This window comes from Rhamphochromis longiceps, linkage group LG14 (genome assembly GCF_057381845.1).
Source record: "Rhamphochromis longiceps isolate RC_006_pf linkage group LG14, R_longiceps_female_GT1.1, whole genome shotgun sequence".
NCBI lineage: Eukaryota > Metazoa > Chordata > Actinopteri > Cichliformes > Cichlidae > Rhamphochromis > Rhamphochromis longiceps.
In genome coordinates, this window is record NC_140570.1 from 10052859 (window position 1) to 10080304 (window position 27446).

The following is a 27446-nucleotide window of genomic DNA, read 5'->3' on the forward strand; positions in this document are numbered from 1 at the left end:
TTAATAACAGGGAAAAGCAAAATACACAACATTGAGTCTGGTATGGATCATAAAACCAGGGAAACAGAGTGCTAAAAGAGCTTAAACGAGCATTTTTTAGATGTGCTGCAGTAATGTGATCCATAATGCAGTAATGTAATGTTGTCTCCATAATGCTGCAATATTATCTGCCCCAGAAATATCTTCAACCACACACGGTAGAGATGGTTTGCCTGGTGGCTGATGGTTTCTTTCCAAAAATCTGTGACTTTATTACTCACCATTGTCCTGGCCATAGAGTCATAACTTTCTCATTTTAAATATAAAGCGAATAGCATACTTATATCTGGAATTCGCAAGTTTCTTCTGTTCAAACTCTGGACCTTGCTTAGGTCTTTCATCCATGGCTGAAAGATTATAGGGAGTATAAACATTTAGGATAACAAAACTATTGTTTTTCTGCGTATATTGTATACCAATACACCAGCTGATCATCCAGTCAAACTGACTTTATCACAGCATCATTTTTCTTTGCCCCAAAGCACATTCACACCCCCCGCTATTCTGTCTCTGACTATAGCTGTGCTGACATCAAATTTTGGAAAAGTAGTTAAGTTTCCCAAGTCTTTTTTAGGTAACCATGTCTCTCGCAAACATAAAATGTCCCATTCTGCAAGCAAACTGTCCACAACGATATGTCGAGCTTTATCCCCTGTAGGCCACGCAGGCCACCACAGTTGTAAGACAACACCTGAAGAGACATCATCATGCTAATATGTTAACACCAGGAGATGCAATTATCTCCCCTGCTGGATGCACTTTTTGACCATTTCACTAATGTCATTACATTCAGCAGTAACCTTGAAAGAACTGGGCTTGTTGCATATATTGACAGTTTTCTGGTGGGTGACATCTCTATTAAGTTTCTCTTTAAGATACAGAGAACGCGTTTCTGCATCTACATCTGTGGCAAATTTAGTGTCGAACATAATAACTAATTTAGTCTTTACAGTTTTGATAGTACTCACAGCTGCAGTACCAATGATAGATACAGTTCCAGGTCTCTTGTTGCGTCCAATGGTTGCAACATCCATTGCCGAACCTGAAACAACCTTCTCCGGCTACCGGAAATCCTCCCCTTCTTCACAACTTTACTCTATTGTGGAGAACACGTGAAGAGCTCTGACTCAGCTGGATCCTTCATAGTAGTAGTGTCCATGTTAAGTGGCTGTCATCAGAGCCAGATCTTGATCACACACTAAAATCTCTAGATAACACACTGACTCATCACTCACCCAGATCCTCGAACCAGCCAAGCCTCCAGCTCCCTGCCTTCCGGTCAGGCCACCTTTGCCTTGACTCTCCTGCAGCTCTTCAGAATGATTCCCCCAGGATAAAGTGAGAAGCGGTCCCCCGGTCCCTCAGCGCTCCGAGTAGCAGCCCCAGCCAGCAAGTCAGACTGACACTTAAGAGCAGTCACACGGTTTTTGACTTCCACAGCGCCAGCCCGAACTTGCTTACAAATGCCCGCCTGAAGTTTGACTACATATTTCAAAGCACCCACCTCATTACACTGCTGGTCCATTCACCGTAGTAAACAACAGACATAATCCCCATGTTCATCCATTTTTTAATTGGACAAGTTGCTAAAATGTCCTCCAGCATGACTGAGATAAACAGCAATGTGTTTGAGATTTCCAATAAACAGACTGTGTATCTCATGATGAGTGAATAAATATCCGAGTCACTCCCACCAGAAGCAACGAAAATAAGCGGTCGGTTGGCAAGACTGCCTGAGAAAGGCAAAGCTGTTTATCAATCAGCTGGTCATTACACAGTCTGTCAGTATGTCAAACAATGTGGGAGTGGAGGACAAAGTAGTTCCAAAAACACTTCTACAGTAAACACAGACTGGTGTCAACCAGTGTTTTCGGTGTGGGGTTGAAACTTTAAATTGCCTCTTTACATTCACGTTGATGTCATCATAGACGGTATAAAAAATGGACATTGCTTCCAAATTATAAGCGTGGAAGTGCCTGAAACCCGCTTTCTCTCCACCGGATAGCGATATCTGTCTTTGCAAAAATGTCTGTTGGGACATGGCTTTGTGTCTTGGAATTGGAATTCAAATGCTGATATAACAGCAGCCTTTAACCCACTTCTAACCTGAGCTCAATCCTAGGGCATCAAATACTGCCGTTCTGTCAAAGTCGCTGGGGTCTTGCACATATGCGCAAGGTGTTCTTTGATGTCAGTGCCATTATGTAATAACTGCTGCAATGTTAGACACCAACAAAAAATGCTCCTGATTGAAAGAACAGGAAGGTGCATTTAAAGCCTTAGTTATACTTGGTTGCGGACAGCTAGAGACCCGACAGGCAAGTAGTCGTTCCTATTATACTGCTTTAAAGTCCGCTGCCTGGCCGCATGCATAGTCGGTGCATTGTAATGTAAATTCTTTACAGACAAGTCCACACGGGCACAGAAAACAGCCAGGCATGCACACTCTTGCATGAACCCTCTCGCTGACTGTCTCATGATGACATTGACATCACTGGGACCCAAGCAGACGCTAGCAAACTCGCAGAGAGGGAAAACATAATCCCCACTTTAGGCATTGGCAATGATGTCTATCAGAAGACTGGCGTTCGTATTTTGAGTGGGAACTCTCTTTTTACTTACTGTTCACTTTTGCTTTTGTTAGCTTCAAGCACCAAAAGGGTTGGGTTTAAGAAAAGATCGCAATTAGGTCCTGCCGCAGCATGAACTCTACATATTAAAAAACTAGTGCTAATGCAGGGGTGGGCAACTCCAGGCCTCAAGGACTAGTGTCCTGCAGGTTTTAGATATAACCCTGGGTCAACACAGCTGAATCAAATCATTCATTCATATCAATTCATTACCAGGCCTCTGGAGAACTTCAAGACATGTTGAGGAGGTAATTGAGCCATTTAAATCAGCTGTGTTGGATGAAGGATACATCTGAAACCTGCAGGACACCGGTTCTTGAGGCCTGGAGTTGGACACCCCAGTGCTAATGGTAAATGGCCTGCATTTGTATAGCGCTTTTCTAGTCCTTAAGGACCCCAAAGCGCTTTACACTACATTCACACACAAGCTACATTGTAGCCACAGCTGCCCTGGGGCGCACTAACAGAGGCGAGGCTGCCGGACACTGGCGCCACCGGGCCCTCTGACCACCACCAGTAGGCAAACACGGGGTTAGTATCTTGCCCAAGGATATTTGGCATGCAGCCAGGAGGCAGCCTGGGATCGAACCACCGACCTTCTGATTAGTGGCTGACCTGCTCTGCCACCTGAGCTACAGCCACCCCATCATCTAATGGGACTTTATTGTGTTAAAGGGTTTAAAAGGGGTTTCCAGTTACATTATTAATTCACAGTGTAAATTTCCTGCAGAAGTCTAAATCACACATAAGGAGTCTCGCCCAAAACTTTCATTAGTGGCGTGTTGGCAGTGAAACCAGGCAAACCACAACAAGGAGAATGAGCCCTTAGCTTGGATAGTGATGGTGGTGTATTCATGATAAAAACTTCTTTATTTAAAAAAGTACCACCTCAGTTTTATCAGAAAGATTATGTATGAACTTTTGTTGTCTGTAGATATGTGGGAACAGGTGCTATAATTTGCAGACTTGCTACAAATATTGCCATATGAGTATCTAGAGTGAGGGTACTCATTGAGCCAGAGCAGATGCAACTTAAGCAGGAAAGGGCTGCTGGTAAGCCCATGTGAATGTTTGGATATTTTTTTAAATTTCTAATGGGCTCCTCCTGTGTTCTGAACATTTCAGCTGTCTGTACAATAGATATAATCTGTGCAAAGATGATCTGAGCCTCTGGGTGTCCTGCTTGCTCTGCTTAGGTCATGACATGCAGCACCATCTCGTGACGAGACTCCTCTTGGCTTCCTACCAACGCCCTGCAGACTGAAGCCATGTGTCTGCTCGCTTGTCTGTGAATAAGCGCTCCCCGCTGCCTTCGCCTTCACTCGGTCTTTTTACTCTTTCTCCGTCATCTGCTTCGTGTCTCCCACATCTCGCACTCCGCTTGTCGGTTCTCCTCATCCCCGTTCTACTTTGGAACCAAGTTCTCTTGCTCTGCTTTTTGATTTGTTTAATTTTTACCCTTTCCCTTCACTGCCTGCCGTAGATGTCATTGTTCTTTTTGAGAGTTTCTCCTTAGCGACCCTCTCTTTCTGTCTTTTCTCCTTCCCGCTCTTTGCTGAGACCCCACACCCATTATGACTAGCCTAGATGATGAGGGACAGTGTGCTCCCAGGGTCTCGTGAATGAGGGAAAGCAAATGCTGACAAACCATGTATCATAACACCAAAGGAAACGACTCTGACCAGTCTGACTCTCAAAATCAAGCTTCAAGTCAACACGACAATCTTCACACTCAGAGTTTTGTAAGCAGAAGAAGACTCATCCAGAAAAAAAACAAACTCCACGCATCGTTTACTTTATAAACTGCCCAACATTCATTCGCTCAATAATTCAAGAGTACCACTAGCAAGGGTGAGTCAGTAGCTGGAGGGAATTGGTTTAAACTGCAAATTCAGATGGTTTCTCATGAACTTAAGTTGAACTTGCGGTTTCACACATATCCTGAGAAAGCCTTCATACTCAGGAATACGTCCTTTACTTAATGTTAAGACGTTTCTAATAATGTTTACAGAGCCGATGTGCTAAAATGCTCATGAATAATTGCTCGTCCTGCGGCCCTGAGAACGAGTTACTCCAACTAAGATGCAACACATCTCGGCATGTTAGAGAATGCATAAATCATAACTGCTGTGATCGGCTGTGGCTCGTGGATTTTTTTCTTTTGGGGGGGGGGAGTAAAGATAAAGAAGATGACATCATACTTGACAGAAAAAGACAAGAGGTGAAGAAAACTGTGGTAAATTGTCAACTGGGTCACGCTTGTGTAGCGTGCTGGCTTCTGAAACCAACTTGATGTTACGGCAAGGAGGGAGGCATCAGCGTGGAGAAGCACATGGCAAAAACTGGGAATGACAGAATTGTAGATGTTTTAGTCCTCTGTGTGGACTAATAGTAGCCCTCATGGCTGCATAACCCTCCCATCGTATCACCCAGACAGATTAAAGAAACTAACCCACCTACCCCCCACAACCTGCAGCCCGTCACCCTGGACCTGAATGTGAGCACAGAGGGACTCACAGTCAGCATGCACACACTTACTATACTGTAGAAACACATATAGATAAGGACACATGCACATAATTTCAATTAAAAGATAGCATTCACGTCTTCAACAGCTCACCTTCCAATCATAGTAGAGTGCTGCTGCACAGCAGCCTCCAGGAGGCGCTCTAGGATGGTCCATTCTCCCATGGTTGGAGTCAGGAGGCATCCACTGGGCACAGAAAGTCAGGACTGACCCCACTTCAGGTGGGCTTCCCAGACAGCTGGGGTTCAAGTCAATCAATCAATCAATCAATCAAAGCTTTATTCGTCCTTGTCTCTCAGTGTTCAAGTCCACTTGTTAGGTTGAGTTGAGGTAGGGAGTGGCTTCAGGTGGCTGGTTTGGTATAGAGAAGTCAGGAACCTCAGTGACACCTCATTGTAAACTCCGTGTCTTCTACTAAATGTGCTGTCCGCCACGCTTTCCTCACACCACTAACTGTGACTCCTGACTCCGCGTGTGCGATTCGCCTTCCATGCACTTCTTCACGTGAACGTGTCTTCCTTCTCCTCTCCTCTGGGCTACCCCGGCTCTGTTTACCTCCTAAAACAGCTGGTGTGTCCTATGTTCTCACACCAACACTCGCACACACCTGCTCTGACAGAGACCCGAGCCTCTCGTCTACTTCTGCTGACTTTTGCGGAGCGGCCGTAGTTTGTGCAAACAGACATCCATCGCTCGCACACTAACACTACGCCCTCGTACGCTCGTTCTTTGACAGCATCTTGTAGTAACTCCGGCCGGGCAGAGGTCCATACACTCATGTGAGCCTGAGCAGCCAGGGGTTTCTGCGTGTTCTCCTCTCCTCCATCCTGTTTCTCTGTCCACTCTTCAGGCTGTTTTTCGAGGGATTCCTTCTCCTCCTCCTCTCTGTTGCTCCTTCCTTCCCTCCTGCTTTGATTCAGGCAGAGCAGCACTGTAGCATCGCACTCTTCCTCCTCCTTCCCTCTGCTAGAAACCGTGCCGGAGTCGCTGGGTTATCCAGTTCCTCCCTGCCTCTCTCTCTCTCTGTTTGTTTCTGTCAGCGTGCTTTACGAGGCAGCGCTCCTTTCCTTTCTTCCCTTCATCTTGTTTTTTTCCTTCCCACTTGGTTTCTCTCTGTGTGCGCCCTCCACCTGCCTCCGTCTCTCTCCCTCTGTCTCTCTGAGCCAGTAGGCAGCCAGACCGAGCGTGTGTCTAGAGGATTAGAGCGAGGAATCATCTCTCTGCTCCTCCCCCCTCTGGCTCCCTCTCACTCACTCTCCATCACCGTGTTTATCCCCCCCCCCCAATCATACCATACAAACAGTTTTTCACTCTTCCGCCACACACGATTTTCTCCTGCATTTACATTTTTGCCATCCATTGTGTTCTCGCGTCTGTGCAGTGATACCTACTGTACACTGCAGACGGAGACATTAGAGGCAGTGTCACGCCGAGGCTATGCAAGGATACTGAGGCGACACAGGGGAAGTGTGTGACAGAGCGAGAACACGATGGAAGCGCTCCATGTGTGTGTTTGTGTGTGTGAGATACTCACTCAAACACACCATCAGTAATTATGCGAGTAAATCACGCATGACCAAACATCTAGGTGTTTTCATTATCAGTGATTCTTCCCGTTGTTGCTCTTCTTTTTTTTTAACAAATGCATTAATCATCATTAAATGTCACAGAGCAGATGTTGCAAAGAGGCACTGTAGTACTCTGTTTCATGATCTACGGTGATAAATAATAATTCAGATATTATGTAATATGCTGCTAGTAAGGCTTTTAAATAATACCTGGACAATAGTCTATAACATTAGATATATTTCGCAGTGGTAATATAAATATTAATGTGATATAAATATTAGTCAATAATGAGGAATTTCAGTATTTGCAAATAAGATGTCACATCTTGTACCTTCTGATATTTTTATTACATCCATTTTCCACAGGCTTAATGTGGAAAAATTGTGTGTTTAAGCACTTTTAAAGATGATAGAAAGCCAGAAAAGAACAAAATCAAAACAAACGAGTGTTGATATTTCACATTCAGGGCATCCCTACTCAGTATTACAGAAAAAATATGAATCCCGAATCTAGCACAAAGGATAGGGTCCTCCTTTGGCTATTTTGCTCGAACAATCCCATATTTAGTTTGCAATGACATTAAAAACAAAAACTTGAAAATATTTGACTTTTTTTTATGTTTAATATTAAAATATTTGACTTTCAGCTCCTCAGGACACATTTCCTGTAGTTTCAGAGACAGTGCTGAAAAGGTGCTATGCTCCCATAAACTTGATTAAAAGGTATATTTACAGTATGGTACAAAAAGCAGTATGTTTCTATGGCTAGTTTCCCCTTCAGAATAAGTGAGTACTGGGACTGAAAACACCTGGATTCAAAGATTGATAGATGTCGACTTCAGTCCATATATTTTGTGTGAGTTAGGAGAGCTTCTGTGTTGATTTGACAGGTGCTCTGACACACAGATTGTACATTCTAAACACAACAAACGTATATGATTTTTCAGCACTGCTTCCTTGTCTGAAGTGTATCTTGTTTTGGGGTCATTCTGGGATCTTTATATCCCTGTATCCTGCATCACAGAGCTCAGTGCGTCCACGTGCCTCTGCGTGTGCTGCGTGTACGCAAGGAGGACAAGGTGAGACAGGCAGGAGGATACTGGGCCGCCCCCCCCAAAAAAAAATAAGAAAGAAAAAAAAGAGCACGAGAGAGGGAGGGGAAAAAAATGCCTGTCACTTTGCAGCAAACAAGCCTGAGATCACTTGACAACGTTGACTCACACACACATATACACACTGTGGCATCTCCATGCAGTGCAGCTGAGTGTTTTAGAGGCTTCCACTGTTACTCGCTGGCTCTGCAGACCGGAGGAATAGTAATCTATTCTGAAGGAGGTAATGAGTGACTGCGCACACACGTAATCCCTCCTACTCCTCATGCCAACACAATCTGGCAGCACCATGTCTCACACGTGAAGAGAGGAGGGCAAACGGGAGGGGAGCAAACAACTTGGCTGCAGTCGGTCACTGGCATGAGTGCAGGAGAAATCACTAATATCCTTATATGGTGATGTGCGCGCTTTTGTTTTGACTAAAACAATGAAATTAGTTTGGAAACAGCTTGGTGACAAATTTTTATGTTGATTAGCCACGGTATGTTTATGTGCAGTTGGTGATAGCGTTGTAGAGCTGCAGGCCTCACCATAGGCCTGATTTATCAAATCTCAGTTCTCCAGACCTGTCACCTCCCATGAAGGCCTACAGATTTGGTGTTATATGTCAAAATGCCTCAATTTTTTTGATACAACCTACCAAATACTTAAAAAAAAAAAAACCCAAAAAAACCCAGCAACATCCACAAAAATATCTGTACAACAAATTATTTGATAAAATTACTTCTGGCCCAGTATCTCGTAAAAACTTTAAATATAGAACGAGGGGTTGGAGACGAGCTGTGGCTTTATGAGTCAGCAGGTTAATTCATCAGCAGGTAATTTGGCGTCATCACCACTAATAAGTGCTCAAACGAGCATAGCCCAGGATCAGGTGCTCAGTTTGTCTTGAGAGGGAGGAGGGACAGCTCAACCGACTAGCATGTGGTTGGGAGCCCTTTTGTGGACACTGAAGGTAAAGACTACAATTTCACACTGATTAACAGATAAGAAGCTTTGGAGCAACTCCAGGGACCATGGGGCTTAGGGGACGGGGCGTGGGTGTCTGTGTGTGTGCATGCAGGTCCTTGTTCACGCCAGTGGGACACTGAAGGCAATTATGGTTTTAAGCCAGCGGGATGGAATCAATTATCACATGCCAACTTCCTCAAGCCCATCTGTTTGTTTTTTTTAAACCCAATATTAAAAAAAAAGAAATGCATTAATCTACTTCAGTTAAGCTCAGCTCAATCAACTAATGTAAGTGAGGATTTTAAAAAGACATACTTTGTTTCTATTGTGTACCCTTAACTTTGTATGCTGCAAATTGTTATATAATGTGGGCATCCTAGCATCTAAAGCAGAGTGTATTAACTATTTGTGAAAACAGACTAAATGATGCAATCTCATTTGAGCAGCTTCTATGATGGACTTGTGTAATCAATATATAAAAACAAACAAGCACAGAAAAATGTTTAGGTGTGTGAGTATGGCATAATCTTAAGCAATGAGCTGACATATTGCCATTACCAAAACAGGGTTTAACCCTTCATTAACCTAGTGTACTCTTGTATGAGCAGCGTAGTGACACACTGACAGCTGGACTCGACCATTTACTACAAACCCTTTGATCGTGCCCTGATAGGCATGACATTATGTAACACAAACACACAATGATACAGTAATCTGTATTTAACTGAAAGAAATTATAGAAACACTGCATGGCAGATGCACTACAGGAAACAATTAAAACTCATATCCGGCACTCTTGGTCAGAGTTTATATATCACTGCTGCAGGTGACATCAGTCTGAAAGGGCCCAGCAGGCCCTCAGCAGTCATTATGTCGTATATACACAGTTCCATTATTCTGCACTGGTGGTTTAAAAGTCTCCCAGCTTCTTGCGTTCAGTCCCGTGATGTGTAGGTCGGCATCAACTAATCTCCTTGAAAGCCCTCTTCTCCACATACTTCACCTTGAGTCTTCTCTTGAACCTAGGAGGGAGAGGGTGGAAACTCATGTTATTCACTACACACCTTATGAATTCACACATCACTCTGGGCCTTTGATGAGATGTTATGTAAGAGCGAAGCAGAGGTCCTTACTTGGCTCTTTCTCTGGGTTCAATAAGGTTTCTCTTCTGCAGACTCTTGAAGCGGTCCATGAGCACGCTGCCCTCTGGCTGTGGAGTCGCAACATTACACAAAGAGAAATAGTCAAAACAAAGCCATGTGACACAAATGTCACGCTGCTCTCACTGGATATGCAATTCCCACGTGCATCATAAAATCCTATTCTCATCACAAAGACCGATTTAAGTATTATTCAAAGACATAATTGGGGGAGATAAGAGGGAAGGACTGGGAATTTTCCACCAGCAATTACATCAAATGAAACTAATGATCCCTGTGGGGAAAGCGAGTCAGCACAGTATGAGAGAATGGGATAAAGCTTTGAATAGTGGAGAAGTGCTGAAGATAATACAGCAGCCAAATTAGCCAAAACCCATTACAGATAAACTGTGTCCTTGCTCGCGGAGGTCAAAGTGCTTCTGAAGTACCTTGAGTTGTCGCAGGGAGCCGGCTAGCTCGTCGCTCAACTGAACCTCCATGTCCTGAGGCTGGAACCTGTGAAGAAATATATAAAGCAAACATTAAAGACGTGGATAGAAAAGGCTATTTATAGCCAAAAATGACCCCTGCTGAGACAATGTTGGCCACTACCAACAGAAAATTGAGCTGGGGCGAGGTGATGTGACTTGTCATGCTAGTTTTGTTTAGTTAAAAACAATATTTTGATTTCATAGCTATCAGGAATAGCAGCCATTACTAGAGTGCACTGAAGCTGTTGTACAACTTTACAGGATTACAGTTCTGTCCCCATTAGCAGCTGTGACTGAAGGAGAAAACCCAGATGAGCAATAAAGAGTCTAAGTGTTCAAACTTCCCTTGTCATAATCAGATTTTTTTTTTTTGATTTCACAACAACAGCTGTCAAAGAAACAAAGAAATAATATTTCGTATGTCATACGAAATAATAAAAACTTTAAAAAAAAAGAAAAAGAAAACCTGTCATTTAAACCCATTTTGCACCTCAGACTGTATAAAAGTTGTTAAAACTCTGGAGCACGTAAGTATGAGTGTGTAAAAAAACATGTTAGGCTTGTACTTGAGTTTGCCGAGTCGCCTGGGCTGAGCTTTCTGGGCCTCCTCCTTGGCCTTGCGTCGTTTCTGTCTGATCTGGGTCGTCTCTTCCTGCTGTTTGATCGAGGTCTTTATGGAGCGAAGCTGGAAGAGCTGCTGTTGCTGCTCAGTCTGTCGCCTCTCTGTCAACCGCTGCTGCTCCTATATTAGGGTTCAAAAGAGAGCCATGAGTGGACTGTGTTACATACACGCATGTTTTATCCCCTTCAGATTTCAGGTTAACTATTTACAAGTGTTGAAGTCATCAGATTACGTTTGAGCTGTTTGTTCTGACTCTTCTTTTGGCTGCCTATTTAGGGGGTCACCACAGCAGATCACCTGCCTCTCACGCCCTCCTCTGTCACACTGCCCCTCTGCATATTCATCTGCATTAAATCCATGAATCTCTGGTCATCCTTTGTCCAGTGTATCCACTGTCCCTCCTCTGTACATGTCCAAATGATCTCTGCCTTGCCTCTAACTTTGGCTCCAAATTGCTCAACCTAAGCTGCCCTCTGATGTACTCACGTCTAACCCATCTGTTCTGACTGGTGTGTTTATATCAAGTACTGTTATACTGTTTAAGAGATATTGTATACTTTATAAAAATGATTAATTTGGAGTCTTAGGCAGTGAGATAAATGTTTAAAATGTGAGTGGAATGATAATATGGGTAATAGGAGGTGAGCTTGTTAGACTAACTTTAAAACTTCCGTTTCCATTAGTTTTTTCTACTCTTGGTCCCGTATGGTTTCAGGGAGAGCAGATATTGCCAGCTGCGTCCGTGAGTATTGAAGTCCCACCCACCACTAACTGAACTAAATATTCTTACACAGACATCAGTGTATCCTCCAGTGAAAAATCTTAATACAATAAAATGCAATTAATGAGTTTTCAGTGGAACTTTTTGGCTTTTCACTGTAGGCACACATTCATCAGCCCAATAGTGACTCCATTAGGTGCCCTTAATAAGCCACGACAGTGAGCATGTATACAGAAGGACCACCCAAGTGGAAAGAAGCAGTCCTTAACAAACCCGTCCTTTACCAACAGTGGCAAATCAAAATGTGTGCTGTGAAAATCACTGCACTTTGGGTTTTGTGCAATCTTTTTGCAGATGTATGAAGACTTCTTAGGGTCAGGGTCACTGTAATTTGGGATGTTTTAAACCTTGTATCCGTACCTTCATTTTTTCTGCCTTCTCTCTCTTTCTCTGTCTTTCAGTCTTCTTGTCGGCCACTGCGATGGCTCCCACTGCCACTTCCTCCCCATCCTCTTTTGGAGCATCTTTTTCTTCCTCCTCTTCACTCTCCTCTACCAAGCCTTCTACCTGCTCACGGAGGATTGTCTCCTGAAAAACGCAATAACGCACAATAGAATTGAAAAAAGTCAAAGACACATTCATCAGCAGCACCAAAAACAAAGTGAAAGATGAAGGCGAGCTAGAGGAATTGTCAGCTGTACCTCTGTAGCTGTGTCTGCTTTGTTGTAAGCCAGCTGTCTCTCTAGTTTGTCTTCTACCTTCTTCTTTTTCAACTCCACCTCATGGGCTTCCCTGAGCAATTCCTGCATTCAGAAGAGAGAGATGAACATTTGTTAATTACCAGCTGCAGCTTTATAATAATCTAAGTCAGTGGTTGTTAGGCTGGGGCCATAGTTTCAAAGTCACCTTGCTCTAAATACTGTTTCCATTCAAAAATTTGCCTACATAAAAGTTACCATGTTTATTTTTTGCACCAAAGAGCACTAATATTAAATTATTAACAGTTATGCAACACTTTAATCTTTTTCGGCAATTACATTTCAATATGTAGGATCAGTAACTACACCCAAAGATGCAGGTTTTTAATTTACCTGGTGGGAGAAAAAGTCTGGGTTGTAGGACCCTCCCGGAGCGATCACCTCTACAGCCGGGAGCACAGACGGCTTCTCGTTCAGCTTCTCTGGACGCTGAAATATCAAAATACCACACTTCAACAAAATCAAACAAATATATTTTTATACACTGATTCGAATCAATTAAAGCCCTCCCCCTATCTTACACGTAAGGGTTCTGAAAAGTTACAGCCTGTGCCAAACAGTTCCCCCCCCCCCAGAAAACACTGCTGCCAACCCGCTTATCACACTGCTGTAGTCAAGTTATATTATTTATCTACACTGCCATGTAACACACTGCCGTGATGTCAAACCAGTATCTCTGCACACAATGAATGAATGAGCAGCTTCCTCTACTACAACCTTAATACGTTCTGTAATTATATGAAAGCGTGAATACATGGGGTCCATGCACATCTATGCAAATTAACACCAAGCTGAACCTATTCTAACCCCCCAAAATAAGGCAATTAGTAGGTCGTGTAAATGAGCATAATTGGAGCACTTCAGACAGCATGATTAATCTTAGTCAACTGTTATTCTCACCTTGACAAGTTTCTTGCGCGTCTGTTGAAGATACCAGGGTTCACCCAAATCTTTGGCTGTAATTGAAATTGGGGGGGGGGGGGGGGGGGGGGGGGGGTTATACACAGCATTCCAATAAAATGTGTCAAAACTTCCACATTTTCTAAATTAACAACAGATATTGGAAAAATCAAACCACACCCCTGTGCCAGTCTTGCAAGTTGTCAACACAGCTGCAGGGAAAGCAGCTGTTAGACAGCAAAGCAGCATGTTAAAGTATCCCTCCACCTCAGCTGGAACATTTCCTTTGGCTGACCTAAACTGGAACTTCATAATACATGTACAATAACACTGGCATACTGCAATCAACTCTAAACAAGCCAGCACTAAAACCTACACAGGGGTGTCGAACTCCAGGCCTCGAGGGCCGGTGTCCCGCAGGTTTTAAATCTCACCCTGAGTCAACACACCCGAATCAAATGATTAGTTCATTACCAGGTTTCTGGAGAACTTCCAGACATGTTGAGGTAATTTAGCCATTTAAATCAGCTGTTTTGGGTCAAGGACACATCTAATACCTACAGGACACCGGCCCTCAAGGCCTGTAGTTCGACACCTGTGACCTACAGCTTCCTCCTCTGGGTTCCCCTAATCACATCAGCTGTTATGGACAAACATTCTGTGCCACAGAAATCTTTAAATGAGTATTCACTCACACGGTGCCCATATCACTGATGGCTACCTGCTCTATGGATACCCAGCTTAATATTAGTCAATAGCTATACCCAAACCTAGAAATGCATGCAAACACATTTCAGGTTCATGCTTGCTTATAGCTTATCCTTCACATATAAACTACCAGAATGTAAACAAGATACAGATATCCACAGTTCTGCATGAACCCCGAGTCTCAGAGCCATGTGAAAGTGTTAAATCACTGCTGAATCCATCAAAAATCAATGAAGTGCTCTGGCACCTTTACCCTTGAAGCCATTAACAACTTCTATAAAGTTACAGAAACCAGTGAACCATCAAAATATGTCAGGTGGATCTCGTGCTGTAGATTTGAGTAGAAGCATGAAACAAATAGAACTGTCAGTGACTGCATCACTGGCTGCACCACTGCGAGAAAATCTTAGGCAAAAGGTTTTTTGTTTTTTAATCTCAGAGTAGACAGTAGATATAATCTGATATGTATAAGATGCATCCTCAGGTCCCAGACGACTGTTCACACAACAATCAGCTGAGCTCCATGTTAGTCTTCACATTCCCAAGAAGGAAATACTGGGAGCGCAAGGATGGGATCATCATTGGATGTACATAAATGAACACACAAAACTCACTCTCTTGTCCCCAAATGTCATAAAAATCTCTCTCTGGGTTGTTGTTGGCCTCAGTTTCTGTCTTTTTGCTCGTCCTGTCGACAACGCTTCTATTCAGCAGACGCTTCTTGCTCCGTGGGACCACGCCGTTGGCTGCCAGCTTCTCCGCTCTCTCGGCAGTGCGACGAAGTTTCTTGGCATTTGGCTTCTGGTAGGCCAGCACACTAGTGGGGGGGTGGGGGGGTGGGGTGGAAGAGGAAGCAGAAGAGATGATTATTTGATTACATGCGGAAAAAGGATGCAAAAGAAATGGAAGTGTTAGAGCAGAATCTCCTCTCCTGGTGTGTTTTTATATCCTCAGATCCCAGGACACTGTTCACATAACAGTCTCCTGAGCTCCTGTGAACTGTCTTCACATTCCCATGAAGGAAATACTGGGAGCGCAAGGATGAGATCATCACAGGACACACACAGTCCTCCACATTAAGCCAAATAAATATTCTTAAAACATAGGTTTATATTCTACAAATTGTCTCCTGAATTTCTAAATGAAGGTGTTTATTATTAAGGGGGAAAAAAAATCCAAACCTACATTGTCCCGCGTGAAAAAGTGACTGCCTCCTTAACCTAATAACTGTTTGGGTCACCCTTAGCAGCAACAACTGCAATCAAGTGTTGGGATAACTGGAATTTTGGCCCGCTCATCTTTGCACACTTATAACTGAGCCACACTGGGGGGTTTTCGAGCATAATTGCCTTTCTAAGATCATGCCACAGCATCTCAATCGGGTTCCAGTCAGGACTTTGACTAGGCCAATCTAAAGTTGTCTTTTTGTTTTCCTTAAGCCATTCACAGGTGAAGTCGTCAGTCCACAGAGTATTTTCCCAAAAGTCTTGAAGATCAAGATGTTTTCTTGCAAAACTGAGACCACCCTTTATGTTCCTTTTGCTCAGCAGTGGTTTTCATCTTGGAACTCTGCCATACAGCCCTTTTTTGCCCAGTCTCTTTCTTATGGTGGAGTCATTGACACTGACTGTAACTAAGGCAGGTGAGGCCTGCAGTTCTTCGGATGTTGTTCTGGAGTTTTTTGTGACCTCTTGGATGAGTCATTGCTGCACTTTTGGAGTCATTTTGACTGACCAGGCACTCCTGTGAAGGAGTTCCATGTTTTTGCCATTTGTGGATAATGGCTCTCAACGTGGTTTGCTGGAGTCCCACAGCTTTAGAAAGGGCTTTATAAAATTTTCCAGACTGACAGATCTCAATTACTTTGTCATTTGTTCCTGAATTTCCTTGGCATGATGTCTTTCAAGGATCTTTTGATCTACGCCACAAGCAGGTCCTATTTCAATGATTTCTTGACTGAGAATAGGAGTGGCAGTAATCAGGCCTGGGTGTGGCTAGAGAAATTGAACACAGCTTTGCAAAGATGCAATACACCAATTTATGTTACAAAAGGAGGGGACAATCACTTTTTCCACATAGGACCATGTAGGTTTTGAATTTCTTTTCCCCCTTAATAATTAACACCTTCAGTTAAAATCTGCATCGTGTTTACGTGCATCATTTTTGTCTAATACTTACATTTGTTTGATGATCTAAAACATTTAAGTGTGATAAACAAAAAACTGGAAATCAGACAAACAATTTAAAACAGATTCAAAGGGGGGATGGGGGGGTGTCACACTCAGTGAGTAGGACTATATGCCCAGACCTTGGTCCCAAGGCCCTTTGCTGTGTGTCTTCCCTGACGCTCCCACACTTGTCTACTCTTCACTACTGTGCCACTTAATAAAGGCAAAAATGCCCCCCAAAAAATACTGTTGAAAGACCACAGATTCAAGGATCAGAGAGACTAGGATTACTGACTCTTTAGGCGGTGCAACAAGGGAGTCATGCTGAAGGATCAGGTCTATCCTCAGAGGACGCGATGATTTCCCTTTCCTCTTCTTCCCCTTGACTGGTTCTGCAGCTTCTTCACAGAGGAAACAAAATTTCAGATTTACCAACTTGTTCAGGTGCATTTTTTAAACAAAATAATAGAAATAATTGGATAGAAATAAAGTGCTTTAGATGACAGGGAAACAAGTTTACCTTTCTCTTCAACTTTCTTCGGCTGTCCAACATCCAAAAAGAACAAACTGTCATCTGATTTCTCACACAGCAAACCCCTGAAATCCAAAAAGATGCCATTATGTCATACGTATAATTTAAAAGACAGATTTTCAACTACAACAATTATTCAACAGTGTCATGTATGCTGTGGACAGTGGAGAAAAACAAAGTCCATCACAGGGGTTTTTAAGCAGACTAAAAACCACCAAAGTCAATAACAGTAAACGCTCACATTTCAAGACCACAAACCAACACGTCTGTTTATTTTTGGCCGACAGCAGGTTTGAAACTATCAAGTCATTACAAACCATGATAGTGACAAAATAAAAGTCCCACGACAGAAGCAACTTCATCCTTGTAATGTTTAAAACGGATATGTTCTGAGACCATGATTATTACCAACTGAAAGGTAAACACAGCACATTTTTATCTGCCCAATATAAACCTAGGGGTAAAGGTGAGCAGAAATACTAGTATCAGATATAATAGTTGACAATTTCTGTTTTTAATTTTAGACTTAAAATACACATTTTCAACACGTCTCACTGGATGTTAACTCACCCCGTGGTCCTCTCTTGATGCCTGACGTCTTCTAGAAACTCCTCTACGTCCTGTACGTCACTGTATTTGTTCCAGTTCTTCTTCTTATTCTTGTTCACACGCTTTCTCCGACTGCTGACCAGGTCTGTAGGGGTTACTTTGGGGTTTAAAGTTAAAAAACCTGGCTGTGAGATCGCCACGCGCTTCAATCTCCTGGCAGCCGCCATGTTGGAGGACTAGTGGGGGAGGGAGAAGCGCGTTTCTTCTTCTTTTGTATGCGGGAACCACAGTTTGGCGCCACCAGCCGGACTGGCAGAGTAAACGCTATTAAACTGCTTTTATAACTAACTTAATGAAAAAGTAGTTCTGCTTTTCACTGCATTGTTTACAAGATTAAGATGAGATTTGTTTATATATTTTACAAACTCACCATATTGTAGGACTGGCTCTAATGTAAAATATATATATTTATATTTGTATAATATTAACAGTTTAATTACACTGCTTTTACATTTTTATTTTGAGAAATAATATAAAATAAACAGCAAATATAGCTCTAAAGGGCTGAAAGACTGAATATCACTGTTTCTGCAATGACTCTTGAATGCTGATGGTGCTTCAGTCTCCCTTTTCCTGTAATGGGCGTTTGGTTTAAACACTTCTCTAATAATTACTTTAACCAACAAAAAGGTCAAAAATCAGCTTGGGGAAAAACTTGTTGTGGGACGTTGCTGGTGAAGGTGATGATGCAGTTGTTTATCATGTTGCAGCATGTGTGAAATATGTTTGTCACAGTTGCATCATGGGAAACGTGTCTCCTCTTGCTTTCATATGTTCTTTTTCCTTTTTTTCCTCCCTTCATTTTATTGCGAGAACAACGCTTAAGAGTCTCAAGAATACATTCCCAGTTTTAGGCGGCAATCTTTGACCAAGTTTTCAAAGGTGAGTATCATTATTTGAATAAAACTCCACTTTATCTTTTAATGTCAAGTTAGTTTGGAAATTATGTGTTTTTTCGTTTATTTTCGACGAAAACGCAGGGCACTCGAGCTATTATCTGCCTGCTCGGGGAGTGAGGGACCTAAAAAGCACTTGTGATCCGGTCGAATTTGACTCGGAAATGCGCCTAAAGTGAGGGGTCATCTGACACAATAATTATCATCAATCGATCCCCTGACATGTCTAGTGTCGTCCTCAAAAAGTGTATTCCACTTTCACGCCGCGGTTTTTATATTCTTCCGTCGTTTTTATCGTCACCCTCTTCGTTTGGTACAACGATTTTTCCTTCCCGTTTACATTCTTCAAGCCAACCAGCCAGCCATCATCTTCGGTGCGCTAGTTTGCCTTACGAGGCCGCCGGGGTGGGCGGGGTCGACTGGTTTTCCTTTAAAATAGCTCATTCTGAATGAAAAACACTAGACTTGTGAGCAAGCGGAGAGCCCAATATGAAGAAACGAACAAACCCACGTTCAGTGCGCAAGGGGCGAGGTTTGTCTGGGAAACCCCGTGCCCTGAGTGGTTGGCATGTTCATTACGTCCCGCCCCAAAGGCGCTAATCCATGATGTGTTTGGGTTATCTGATAAAGGGCTCAGTTTTGATTGGGTGCCTATGCTGCCTATTACTGTTTTTTTTTTTTTATAGCCATTGCATAAGCCACCTCGGGTATTTAAAAAAAACAAAACAAAACTCAGGCTCCCGTGGAAGAGTGGAGTCTGTCATGTTGCTGTTAACTTCCAAATCATTTTAAATACAATGCGAAAGTTAATTTTCATTCTTTACAGCCTGTACACATATTTTATTCTGAACTTTCCGGAAGAAAAAAAAATAAACCCTGTCTGTTGAACATCTAAGAAATATGAAACTAAATTAATATGCAATCACTTTATTTTTATTATTGCTGTAACGAAAAAGATTGTCATAGATATGGGAAAAAGTGTCTGTATTTATTATTATTGTTGTTATTGTTTTTATTAATGCAGCCTTTTACTTGTTTTCTTCAGGTGATCTGTAGTAGCCATGGCCCGTACCAAGCAGACTGCCCGTAAATCCACTGGAGGTAAAGCTCCACGTAAGCAGCTGGCCACCAAGGCTGCTCGCAAGAGCGCCCCTTCCACTGGTGGTGTCAAGAAGCCCCATCGCTACAGGTGAGATGTCACCTAGCTCTCCTGGAAACTATAGTATAATGTAAACCTAATGTGTATGAAAAGAGCAGGCATCCGTCATTAGTCAGTCTTCTTAACTAGGGGCCCCCGTTGTATTGTTGCACATTCTCACTATAAGATAAGACTGACTCACTGCCAGTTTAATTTCCACCTCTGCACTTCAGGCCGGGTACTGTGGCTCTGCGTGAGATCCGTCGTTATCAGAAGTCCACTGAGCTGCTGATCCGCAAGCTGCCCTTCCAGCGTCTGGTGAGGGAAATTGCTCAGGACTTCAAGACTGACCTGCGTTTCCAGAGCGCAGCCATCGGAGCTCTGCAGGTCAGTAGCTCTCACTGATTAATTTCATTTTTAAAACAACAAAAAAACAGGCTATTTGTCATCTGTTCACTAAAATGCCTCTAATGTTGAATTTTTCTGCCACCTGCAGGAGGCCAGCGAGGCCTATCTGGTGGGTCTGTTTGAGGACACCAATCTGTGCGCCATCCACGCCAAGCGTGTCACCATCATGCCAAAAGACATCCAGCTGGCACGTCGCATCCGCGGAGAGCGTGCTTAAAACATTTTGATTTATTATACTCTGTCCTCTCGTCCCTTCGCCACTCATTTCTCCTTTTCCTTCCTCTATACTTAGTAGTTTGGTTTGAGGTTCTCTATATATATCATGATTGTGATAACCGTAAATGTGTGATCATGTCTTCTTTGGTGCTACCGGTAGCAGATTTTTCTTAGCGGTATCTTCATGTACTTTGAAATCATTCATCAGTTCTAATTAGTGAGCCACAGGAATACCTTGTGACCTCTATGAATAAGATGCTTTTGCGAACCAAGAATAGTGTATGATCTGAACATGGGAATAGAAATTAGCATTAAGGTTGAGTTTCATCTTCAGACAGACACATACATTGATATGAGTCTTCTGACTTTCTTTTCTTTTTTTTAAAAAACAAGTAGAAATTTGTTGTAAAAGTAGTAAGTTTTCTTTTGCTTTTTTTTTTTTTTACGATATGGTGTATTTCTACTGTTGCTGTTTGATGTATCAAAATTCAAAAGATCAATTCTGGTTGTCAATTGGAAATGTCATTGTGCTATGATGACACTGCATGGTTTGACAGATGATGAGCGGCATATATGTAGCAGACCTTTGTTAATCATATTTTAATTTTCAGCCACGTTATCATGTCCAGGTAATATTATGACTTTTTGTTCCTCTCTCAGGTTGATATGGTAACCTTTTTTTTTCTACTGTGTTCTTGATTTATGTTTCAGTCATTTTTAAGAGCAAAATATTTGTACTCCAGAATTCACATACAAACATAATAAACAGATTCTTGTGCTTAGATGAGTTGTGATTTTTATCTTGAAGCAATTTAAAGTCCCCAGCTTTGTATTTTTGGCATATTCATTTATAAAAATTAACCTAGTAAGATTAATTTCAGTTGTATTTATATAGCACTAAATCACAATAACAGTTGCTTCAAAGTGCTTTATATTGTAAGGTAAATACCCTGCAATAATAGAGGAAAAAAGATGACCATTTATAAGGAATTACTTGGTGACAGCAGGTAGGAAAAACGTCCTTTTAACAGGGGTTGGGGAGAAAAACTCACTCCAGGGACAAGGATAACTTTACTTACTTTTTTATTGTAAATTCATAAAACAGCAATAGTTAGTGAAAATACTATTAAAAATGTCGGAAGAACTACTCCAAAGTTATTTTTATTTTTTAAAATTAGTCCTTGTAAAACTAAATAACAGCATTTCGAATACGAAACATTTTGACAGTAGTTTTCCGACTGCTGCGAAAAAGCACTTAAAAACAACCTTTGAACTGTCACTGCATGAAGCCAACTTTTAAATGTCTCTTTCAGTTTGACTCAAATGTTAATACTTTAATTCGACAATAAAGAAGGCACTCAAAGGAAGCGCAGGCACTTCCGTTTTCTACATTTAGCTTTACCGACATTTAAAAGCCCGAAATGTTCGATTAAAAAGAAAACGTCAAACTAACTCCCCAGTGCCGGTGTTGTGCCAAAAAGTGATTTCCAATGTTTCCGTGTATTTTTTATGTGTAATATCTTTACGTATGTTGGTAAATAGACTTCGGTGAACAGCGTTTACAAAGGGGTTATATATAGAATTAAAAGATTATCTGTTTTTTCAAGTATCTTTATAACTCTGTGTTATTGTACTCACATTATAACCAATCCGGTCCTTTTTCCCCACTTACAATATTTTTACAGAACTATTGTAATATTTGCTGCCATTTCTGCTGTCTTACTCTTACAAAAGACATTTTTAATGTTAATGAGATTTTTTTTAACTGCATAAATAAAGGTTCTATAAAAGTCGCTGCCAAAAACTGATTGCGGCTTCTACCTTGTTACACGAATGTTGTTTGTGGCTCAATATGACTTTGTGTCATCCATGAGGGATGCATTTGACATATGTTTCACATATTATAGGCCAACAAGTTACTTATAGCAGTTTAAATACGAGCAATAAGTTTTTGGCAAATACCGGGCAGCACCTGTCACTGTAACCACAGAAATGTTGTTAACGCCGTTGCATTGTGGGACGCATGATTGACGCGGCGGCCATTTTCCCGCTGGACGCTGCTTCCCATTGTGGATACGAAGAAGAAAATACAGACAAGCGACACATTTCTCTCCACTTCTCTTCACTTTCCCTCTAGGTAAGCGTCTCGAAATGTGTCACCTGGTTCGTGGCTGAACTTTGAATTTTTCTGTTTGTTTTATTTACAATTCACAAGCTCGTTTGAGGGAGAAAAAGCAGTGTTTTCGTCGTGTGAGAAAATAAGACACACACGGCTGTCGAAGCGGCGGTGAAATGCAGTCCTCTTTGCAGCCGCTCAGATGAGCGGATATTCTGGTTCAAATTATGCGCCGGTTCAGCTCGGTTCTACGCTGCCATTAGGGGTCGTTCAGCATTCCTGTGTTCACCTATGAGTTCCTTAACATGTACTATCTCTGTTTTTTTCATTTTCCGATTCGCTGGAGCGTCGGAGAGTTGTAAAATTGAAGTTGTTTATGTGCTACCCGCTTGTTCTTCTGCCCTGGGTCTTTATCCCGCTTGCGCATCAAACCGCCGCCATCATCAGAGCGAGGTGGGCGGACCTAGTAACAGTGGAAGGTAGCTGGAGAGCCCGCCCATTTTAGTTTCCATACGCTGGTTGGCTCATGGTAATAGTTTTAGCTTTGCCAGCCAATCGTGTAGTCGTTCAGCTTTGATTGACGCATGTCTGGCTGGTCGTCAACGGGAAATGTCTTGTGTGTTTATTTACTAGAAAAGTTGAGTAAATCTAAGTTGTCTGCTGCAACCTACAAGCTGCGGTAGCTGTGATTAAATAATTGCCTAATTTCAAATTGCCATTATTGAGCATATTCGACACAGCAGTAGCATTACATCAGTGCTGTTGCTGTAATAACAGAAAATAACACAAAATGCAATAAAAGGTTTTCCTGTTATCATATTTTAATTATTGGAGCCTTTCAAGCATTTAATGTATTTGTCCTCCATATTACTCAGCAAGAAAAAGAAGGCATTTGAAAAATTGTCCTATAAAATGCCAAATTCAACCTTTTTATTCACTCTTTTTCAGGTGATCTGTAGTAGCCATGGCCCGTACCAAGCAGACTGCCCGTAAGTCCACTGGAGGTAAAGCTCCACGTAAGCAGCTGGCCACTAAGGCTGCTCGCAAGAGCGCCCCTTCCACTGGTGGTGTCAAGAAGCCCCATCGCTACAGGTAAGGCAGGCAAAAACTAACTTGCAAAACTTCTCCTCTCCGTTTTTTTCAGCTTACTGTAAGGGTTTTGTGTTATTGTTTTTTCTTCAGGCTATCACTGATGTCTCTCCTCTTCTAAATGTGTTTATTGTTGCATATGCACAGTGCAAGTCAAAGCCAAGTTTAAAGTAAGTTTAATTTCCACCTCTGCACTTCAGGCCGGGTACTGTGGCTCTGCGTGAGATCCGTCGTTATCAGAAGTCCACTGAGCTGCTGATCCGCAAGCTGCCCTTCCAGCGTCTGGTGAGAGAAATTGCCCAGGACTTCAAGACTGACTTGCGTTTCCAGAGCGCAGCCATCGGAGCTCTGCAGGTCAGTATGAAATGGGGCTTTCAAGAGGAGTATCCCTCTGAAAAAATTCTCAGCTAGCTCTGCCCACACATGACTTTGGATGAGGTATCTGTACCTGACTGTTTCCACCTGAAACAGCCTGACTGCTCGCAGGGTTAGTTTCTAAAGCTGGCCAGACACTATGCTGGTTTGAATAAATGTGTGTGATGTGTTAACTCACACAATATGTTGATATTTAATCAGGGTCAGAACCTGCAGCCTCTGTGCTCACACTGTGCAGATCCATCATCCTGCCACCATGTGAAGCTCAGGGTTCTTGAAGCTGTGTGTTCAGTGTTGACACAACAAGAGAGAGGTGTCATTACTTTATGCATTTTTTTTTAAACATTGGCATGTTATTGTGCTTTTTTTTGTGCTGAAAATGTGATTTGAACCAACATTGCTAGAGTGCATTTTGCAAACTGTTGCACTCCTAAAATTTACATCTATATTGTATATCAGGTGTGCTGAAGACTTTATACAGTGTGCACACACACACAAACATATCTCTAGTATGTAGTTTAAAAAAAATTAAATCTCTGCACAATTTTGTTCAAGATTTTTTTTGTTTTTTTTGTTGTTGTTTTTTGCAAAATGACTGATGAACTCCAAAAGTGTAATAAATATACCAAATTCAAGTGATCATTGAAGTGATTGTTTCAGCTCTGCTGAAAACTGTTGCATTTCCTCTTTTCTGCAGGAGGCCAGCGAGGCCTATCTGGTGGGTCTGTTTGAGGACACCAATCTGTGCGCCATCCACGCCAAGCGTGTCACCATCATGCCCAAAGACATCCAGCTGGCACGTCGCATCCGCGGAGAGCGTGCTTAAACGCTCTCGTTCTCCCTCTTGGTCTTTCTCCTTCTCACCTCTTCCTGTCCTTCCTTCACCTTTCTGCCTCTCCATCCCTCTGCCCCTCACCCGCCGTCCCTCCCTCCCTCCCTGTGTTAGTAGTGTGTAGAGGAAAACTGATTATATTATAATTAAAGTGTATAGTCGTGTTTTTCTTAGTGCTCTCGGCAGCAGACTTCTAGGGTACTCTCTTTTTGTGCATGTACCAAATCTTTGGTGATGAGATCTCCTCAAGAACACATATCCTGGTTTGCACTGTTTCTAACAGGCTCTGTGAGAGAGTGGGTAACATGGATAAAGTGAGGAGAGAAACAGAGTAGAACAATGCAAACGTGGGAGGGACAAGCAGGAGGACAGGATGGCTGTTTTTTTTCTGCTGGGGGGACTCTGGTCTCCTTTCTGCAGCAGGGTGCTAGAAGAACTTGCCTGGTCCTCTCGTCCTGCTTCCTGTCCTGCCAGCCTCGGCTCAGCAGCAGTTTGTTTCTGCCCCAGAGAGCTGAGCCTGGACTTGGTGTCCTGTGTGTCTGCGTGAGTGTTGGCTCTGATCACCATAGCAAATTGTATACAGTCTATCAGCATCTTGGGGAAGTAGTTCTATGATTACCATATGGCTCATTGCTGTTATTCATTGTGTTGGGTTTTGTCTTTCCAAATAAGTCTCACAGTTGTGATTTTTTTCTTTGTTTGTTTTATTTTATTTTTGAAACTATTTGACACAGAGTTGGGGGGATGAAACAGATTCAAAACAAAACAAATACAGAAAGCAGATTTGAAATATTTTTTTCTACTGAAATGTGATGCTACTGACTCTCAGTGACACCAAAGTTTGATCCTCTTGTACACGCTCTTATAGAGTTTAACCTCATCTGTCTGTTTGTTGTGTTCAAATTGGGTTCTAATTATTTAAAACCAAAGCTTATGAGCTCAAATGGTGTCAGAGATACTTTTTTAGCAGTGGCACGTTTTTTAATACCAAGACCTTTTTATAGCAAAGGCTCATCAAGATTTGTAACATTCTGTAAAACCAAAAGTTCTCAAAGTGTAAAAATGATTTTTTTAAGAAAATAAAACAACTGATTAAAATGTGAAGGATATTCTGAATCAGCATTGAATGACTAATAATAGTCATTTTTTCTGTATACGTCCCCCCTGTACTTTTATTTTCTTCACTCTGGATCAATTGATCATCTGTATACCGCTTCTCAGGTTGACTTTTCACCCCTTTTAACTTAAATTTGTTTTTTGCTTTATTTGAGTTTCTTTTTTTAAATGTTGAAGATAATGTTTCAATTAAACAATGTTTGTAATTTCCAGATTTGTCATATAAGGTGGTAATAAATGGATGTTACACACACTCCTCTGTGTCTGTGCTGCATAAATAAATGCTCTCAGGTGGATTGTTTATACCTGTTAAAGAAAGACCACTGTTCATTTACCAATAAGCTTTTCCAACAGTTTAGCAGCATTACAAAAGAGAAGTCTAAAATATATTAAGAATTTACATTTCGGTTCAGTCTACATGTAAATGGTTGCTGACCTGTATAGCTTCTTATTCTGTAGCAGGAATAAATAGCTAGAGTTGGCGCTGTAAGGATCCAGTTTATTGTGAAGAGTACTTTGTGCTCTGTAAGCTTTAAATATTTTTGGCTCTTCATTTTCAAACACTTACAAACTGCTCCCAACACATCAGAAACAAAAATAAAATAGTTTTTATGACTCAATATGACCCCAAACTTTAAAACTTGAAGCTAAATGAGATGCACAAACAGCAGGTTCGAGAGCACCTGGGACTTCCTTAAGTTCCTTATATTATATTAATGGCAGTGACACCACTAGATGGCGCTACAACACAGTGTTTGTGACTTGAACTCATAGCTCCTCTACACCAAGAAATTAGTTACTTCTAAAATCACGATGGGCCTTAATTTAGAAATATATGTATATGATTGTAATTGTATGAATGAAATCAAAATATTTTTCCATCTTTCTTACCACTAATGTGGTTAACCAAAATTAAGTTAACCTTAAGCTCAGCTCTAACATTAAATTTTATTTTTTTTTGTCCATTAAACTTTGCCTTTTAATATTTTTAGGCCCCTCTCTCTGACACACACAGATGTGAGACTCCCTTCCTGGGTTGACATCATTCCCCTCATCACTGTTTCATTTCATCCTTCTACTCCCTTGATTAAAAGGGATAAAGCCATGCCCTCAGCCATGTTCATCACAATAAAACACACACATTTGCCCATGTCGCTGCATGTCTGTGTGACTTCAGCTATACTGATTACAATGAAACGCACACAGACAAACAAACATCTAATCAAACACCAGCCTTTAATCCTTTTGTTTTGACCAACCACTGTACATTGGTGCAGACTTACAAACATGTATGGATGTACACCCACATACCCACAGACAAGCGATCGCTTCTGGGCACCATTTTTCTGTCTGATGTCACTTCTAATCAAAAGCTCACATGACTTTATTGAGTCAATACTTGTTTAATAACTTTCATACAAGACATGGTCTTTACATATATATATTTTTCCCCATGATATCAGCATTCATACAACTACTCCAGCTGACAGGATTTCCATTTTTCCTTTTCAGTCCAGTGGAGTCAGACTAAATGTAACAAGTTGTTAGTTAATGTTAAAATGACTAAATGAACTACCTTTCAGTGTAAAAAAAAAACCCCATCCTGGTTAGGAAAACCTGCAGTGCGTACAACGACTAATTGTCACAGCTTTCCTTTATATTATTCTCTTTTCTTCTATGTCCATCCATGCTTCCATTTTCTGATGTTTATCCAGGACCATGTTGTGGTGGCCAAGACAGCGAATCCTAGACCTCCTCTCCTGGACACCTCCTTCAGCTCATCTA

At 41.8% G+C, this 27446-nt stretch overlaps 4 protein-coding genes across 4 annotated transcripts in view; 2 read left to right on the forward strand and 2 right to left on the reverse strand.

The window, feature by feature from the left end:
- Positions 1–6341, reverse strand: part of gjd1b (gap junction protein delta 1b) — a 31100-nt gene extending 24759 nt beyond the window's left edge. Inside the window, exon 1 of the mRNA XM_085380363.1 lies at positions 5290–6341. Within this exon, the coding sequence (XP_085236489.1) occupies positions 5290–5360 (71 nt within the window). The 5' untranslated portion in view covers positions 5361–6341. The remainder of the gene's footprint in view (positions 1–5289) is intronic.
- Positions 6342–9529: 3188 nt separating this feature from the next.
- On the reverse strand, positions 9530–17666 carry nop53 (NOP53 ribosome biogenesis factor). The gene is made up of 12 exons (XM_085380914.1): positions 17437–17666; positions 16855–16931; positions 16630–16735; positions 14781–14983; positions 13459–13514; positions 12892–12987; positions 12502–12603; positions 12221–12388; positions 11024–11199; positions 10416–10482; positions 9961–10037; positions 9530–9849 (listed from the first exon to the last, which is right to left on the reverse strand). Exons 1-12 carry the CDS (start codon positions 17640–17642, stop codon positions 9789–9791), a joined length of 1395 nt encoding a protein of 464 aa, XP_085237040.1. The 5' UTR covers positions 17643–17666; the 3' UTR covers positions 9530–9788.
- Positions 17667–18203: 537 nt separating this feature from the next.
- Positions 18204–20915, forward strand: LOC146653580 (histone H3.3A). The gene is made up of 4 exons (XM_085380915.1): positions 18204–18357; positions 19417–19560; positions 19743–19890; positions 20000–20915. Exons 2-4 carry the CDS (start codon positions 19433–19435, stop codon positions 20132–20134), a joined length of 411 nt encoding a protein of 136 aa, XP_085237041.1. The 5' UTR covers positions 18204–18357; positions 19417–19432; the 3' UTR covers positions 20135–20915.
- Positions 20916–22114: 1199 nt separating this feature from the next.
- Positions 22115–24676, forward strand: LOC146653581 (histone H3.3A). Its single transcript, XM_085380916.1, has 4 exons — positions 22115–22270; positions 23198–23341; positions 23539–23692; positions 24411–24676. The coding sequence occupies exons 2-4, from the start codon at positions 23214–23216 to the stop codon at positions 24537–24539; spliced, it is 411 nt and encodes a 136-aa protein (XP_085237042.1). The 5' UTR covers positions 22115–22270; positions 23198–23213; the 3' UTR covers positions 24540–24676.
- Positions 24677–27446: the final 2770 nt, after the last annotated feature.